Here is a 5092-nt window from a genome sequence, read left to right on the forward strand (position 1 = left end):
CAGAGTAAAAGGTAAGTCTGTAATTCAGCTTTATGTGTAGGGAGTGACTGTGGTGGCCTAAGCACTGTACGAAAACAAACTGACCTTTTCATCATTATTTGTATTTAATATAATTAAGCTGATTTTTCCCCTCATCTACCTTTCTATGGTGGCTTAACATAACTGAAGAGAGGATGCAGACTGGCCTTCCGAGGAACCCTGATGTAAAAATGTGGGTTTAAGAATGAGTCAGCTTTGCTTCACTCAAATGTCTATCCATTCTCTTTCATGGTTCAGTAGGTCTGTACATACCATTGTTCGTTGCTTGGAAACTCTTGTTCAGCTAAAATGACATTTTGAAAATCCCTGCTTTATTTTTGTCTGTATTAATACTATTACCTCGTCCTTTCTCATCAGCAGATTTCAAAGCACTCTCTCAAAAGAGTGGCATTATCCACTGTAGCTTGGTACATGGGGGAGAAGGGTTTGTTCCAGGTGACAGAGGAGGGAGCCACTCAAGTTCAATGACTTCCAGTCCCAGGACCTGGGTTCCTGAGCCCATCACTTAAAGATGAGCTCCCCCTTGCACCCAATTCAGCAAACCTGCCCAGAGCACAACTTTCAGCTCGGTTGCTCGGTACACATTGAGTAGTTGTGAGTATTACTGGGAGGACTAGAAGAGGTTATTTAGGCAGAGAAACAAGGACAGTGTTCACCTGGAGGGTGCTCTGGTTGGATCAGGCACCCTCTGCACTAAAGCGACACGTGCACACGCTGTGGGGCACAAAGCCAAGCAGCGATGTGAAGCGTCTTTGAGTTTTGAGTGGAAAAGGGGCTTTACGCTAGCTCCATTTATGGCAATGTGCATGGCTGCTGGGTGCGGCCTGTTAATTCCACACATGAGCAGATTTAACATCCTCTCCCACCACAGGGTGTGTGCCCAGAGCTGGACCAACCTGCAAGTTGTTGGCTATCTCGGTGCTGTTCCTCAGCACCGCACTTAGCCCTGGACCGCTCTTATCTCATGGTCTCCAAGAGCCTACGGCTTGTTTTTTGCTTGCTGATCATCATTTTTGCCAGGCCAAACCAGGCAGCCCTTTCCCTGGTCTGGAAGGCAAGGTTTCTCAAAAGGATCTGTTTATTCTCACTGACTAGAAGGATCACAGATTAGGACCAAGAGAAAAATAACTGTGGTGTGCGGTCTGGCTTCTAGGTTAGTTTGTGGACTTCACTGATGAACAGGTCAGCAGTTTGCGGTGCCTGTGCCATCAGTATCACATCTGTGAGGATGATGTGCCGTGCCAGCTTGGGAGTGACATGTTGAGTTCAGTAACATCTGTGAGACTTTGAAGCACCTGACACTTGTAATGCGCCTTCCTCTTCCTTTTCAAAATAGGTAATGGATGGCTTAACCCGCCCCTTGCAGCAGTTTTTCCCAACTGATGTACTCAGTGGCTTGTAAGGTTTTGAGTAGTAAGAATTTATAGTCTTTTTCTTGGGAAGGAAGACGCTTTCTTACTGCGAGTAATGTCTTCCACAGCTGTTCTCCTTATCTGCATTAATGCAGATCCTTGCTTGTCAGCCTCAGTGAACTGCTGATGGTAATGCATTCCCAAAATTAATTATGATGGATATGTGTGTGCATGAGTATTTAAGTGTGCTGCTTTTTATTTCCAGTCTTATATCATGAGAGAGGTCACATGGAGGTGAGCTTCCACTTATGTTTCTTATTTAGGGTGATGAGGACAATGGCACTACAATATTTTTACTGTTCTTATCCAACCCTTTCCTGATGCATTTTAATGTCTTGTCTGCTCTTTGCAGCCATGCCTGAATGCTGAGCGGGCACTTTGTTATTGACAGCCCAAGAAAAATAAAAGTCTTCCTGCTGAATGGTTGTTGTCCAGCAAAAAGACGCTGGAAATATCTTCCAATACGTATTATTCAACTCTTACTTTTTCTGCTAGCACGTTACTGATTTTTGCCTCCTTTTAAGTTATTTTTGTACCAAAATTAACTTTGCTCTGTGAGTTTCCTTCCTGTTCCAGATCTCTGATTAATATCACGTAGCTCCATGAGCGGCTACTGGGGCATCACACTCTTCACATTTTGCTGTTATCAAATGATAGGATTCTTTATGTAGTTTTTAAGTTATGCCAGACCATTTCTACACAATCTCTGTTTTTACTTTTTTCTGTTTTGCCAGATATATCTCCAATAAATGAAAATTGAGTCTTAGGGTTAAATACTTTTGGAGCAAAGAACGTTTACTTTAAAAGTTATATTTTTAACCAAGATGCTTCAAATTTATTCACACATGCTGGAAAAGTAACTTTAAAAAAAATTTTATTAAAAAATATTTTAAACATTTTCTATGTTAATTGACATATGGAATTACTATCCTGAATTACAGTGATAAAGTAATTCAAAATGCCTATATATACACCTACACATAGGCATATGTGGCAACTTGGATACCTAAGAAAAAACGTGTCTATAAGACCATGTAATGCATTTGCTTTGCATCTTTGTGCATATAAAGAATATATTTTGTGTTCTTAATGACAGAGGGTGTATCCTCTCCCTGAGATTAAACATTTAACAGTAGCAGGTACTGTTAGTAGCTTGCTAAGAGTCAGAGCGAACGAGTCCTACACAGATCAACTGTAGAAGAAAAAAATATGGTAATAACCATCCTTCTTGAATAAATGAATATATTTTCCAAATGCACAAGCTGATGACAAGCAGCTGTTGCTCCTCTGCCCTTCCATGCAGGCCAACCTATGTCCTGATGTTGGCAGAAAGGAAGCAGCATAGCACAGTGCTTTGCAGATAGCTGAGGCTGTTGTTGCATCTGAGCAGTGATTTGTAATCGCAGCAGATAAAACTTGCACGTCCATCTTCCACGTTTCACATCTAGGACACCTTCTTCCAAAATATTCAGAAAATCTAGAGGCAGAAATCAAAGCTGAAGTAAGTAATTATCCAGCACTAGCTTATTGTTAAATGCATGTGCATTTGCTTAGCTTTTCAAAGCTCCTGCTTTTGTCAGTTTGCTGATGAGTTCAGTGGCTGGTCTGAAACACATTACAGAGCGTCTTGATCCCCTGTGGATTGTGTATGGAATGAATTGGTAGATTCAGTGTGGTAAGTGATGTGAACTCCACACCACTTGCAAATATCTCCAGGTAACCACCAGTTCTTAAAGAGCATCTTCAGGTACTTCTTAAATTTTTCCCCCATGAAGAAGTAGATGACTGGATTGAGGCAACAGTGAAAAAGGCCAAGGATTTCTGTTACCTGGAAAGCATAGTCCAGATTCCTGCTCACTTGACAGTCTCTAATGACTCCCGTCATTTCCAGCAGTTGCAAGAAAATAACAATGTTGTAAGGGGTCCAAAAGAAGAAAAACATGATCATGACAGCAAAGATCATCCTCACAGCCTTATTCTTCTTCTCATTTCTACAGTGAACTAATGTTTTAATGATCATGGAGTAGCAAAATGTCATAACTATAAAAGGGATTATGAGCCCTAAAATGTTGATTTCCAAAGTGGAAAAAAGTTTCCATGTTGTGAAATTGCCTGGATATCTCGGCTTGCAGGTAGTATAATTATGTTCATTAAAAGATTCTCTAAATACAAGTTCTGGAACTGAGGCTGAAAGAGCCACTAGCCATACGATAAGGCTAGTAATCAAGCCATGGAAGGCAGTCCTTGCTTTCAAGGAAAACACTGCACGAACAACTGCCAGGTATCTGTCTATGCTCATAAGCATAATAAAAAATATCCCACTGTAAAACCCAACCAGGTAGATCCATGAAATTATTTTACACCAGGGAGTTCCAAAAACCCATTGGTCTATTGTGAAATAAGACCAGAACGGCAAGGATAAAACAAAGAGCAAATCTGAGATGGCGAGGTTTAGCAGGTAAACATCAGTCATGCTCTTCAGCCTCTTGTATTTGAAGAGGACCACAATGACCAGAATGTTTCCCATGAGCCCGAGCAGGAATACTAGGGTATACAGAACAGGCAGGAAGGAAGCTGCAAACCTTTTGACGCTTTCCTTACTGCATGGTTTTGGAGCATCGTTATAATTATCATAATAGTCATATAAGGTTGAGATTTCAATTTCAAAGGACTCTGTACTTGAAGAACTCATGTTTTTTCCCCAGTTCCTGAGAAGGAAATAATACAGAAATGTCAGTGGCTTTCAGTGCGTGAAGACCGTGTGGTTACTCTGCAAGCCTGAATCACTAGCCATGACTGACTTGCAGTTCCAGCACGCTTCTCATCACAGGTTCTCAAACACCATTTAAGCATGATGGGATGCATATGCATACTTGCAAAATATACTGTTATTAACATGCATGTGTTCAGTCCTTGCAACACTGTGCAACTTGGATGTCAAGCACACAGAACACTTGGTCAAATGGTGGAGAGGAAGGCAAATAGGAATGAAAGATACGGACCGCAGATGTCAAGTCAGAGAGGGATAAATCCTGTGTGGAATAAAGTAAAAAGCAAAGTCACTGTTCACAGCAGTTCAGGATTTCACCTACCTTTCCAATCAGGCAAACATCACCATAAGAAAACAGTAATAAAATTGCATCTGACTCTTCCTTCTAATAAAATTACGCTTACTGAAAGCTGACATGAGTTTTCAGTAAGTGCAGTCTTCAGTGGCTAAATGAATAACAGGAATTTGACATTTTTGTATGTATGATCTTTTCCAATAGGCAGAGACAGAGTTTTAAGTGTTATTTCGAGGTAACTTGGACACAGTGCAAATACATTGCTGATGTATTACTGTGTGTGTTATTCGTATCACAGCAAGTGTGATTTTTTTTTTTAGCCTAACATACTAGAATTTTTCTAAGCCTGAGTTTTTGCCTTCCCCTTTGTTTTTATTTTTATGAATGGAAAGGAGAAGAAAAGTGACTATCATTGCTTTATTTGTCTTTGAGCTGTACCTTGCTGCTACATAACAACAAACATTGACTATCATTAACCTGTCCCCTGCTGTGTGTAGTCCCAGGCACCGCGCTTCCCCGGCCTACAGTTCTGTTCCATTATACATAGAGAAGAGTTTAATCAGAATTACAAGTCAC

At 40.7% G+C, this 5092-nt stretch overlaps 1 protein-coding gene across 1 annotated transcript; it reads right to left on the bottom strand.

The window, feature by feature from the left end:
- Positions 1-3066: 3066 nt before the first annotated feature.
- LOC104351452 (C-C chemokine receptor type 4) lies at positions 3067-4154 on the bottom strand. Its single transcript, XM_009957565.2, has one exon. It carries the CDS (start codon positions 4141-4143, stop codon positions 3067-3069), a length of 1077 nt encoding a protein of 358 aa, XP_009955867.1. The 5' UTR covers positions 4144-4154.
- Positions 4155-5092: the final 938 nt, after the last annotated feature.

This window comes from Leptosomus discolor, chromosome 7, assembly GCF_034619465.1.
Source record: "Leptosomus discolor isolate bLepDis1 chromosome 7, bLepDis1.hap2, whole genome shotgun sequence".
In the NCBI taxonomy this organism is placed as follows: domain Eukaryota; kingdom Metazoa; phylum Chordata; class Aves; order Leptosomiformes; family Leptosomidae; genus Leptosomus; species Leptosomus discolor.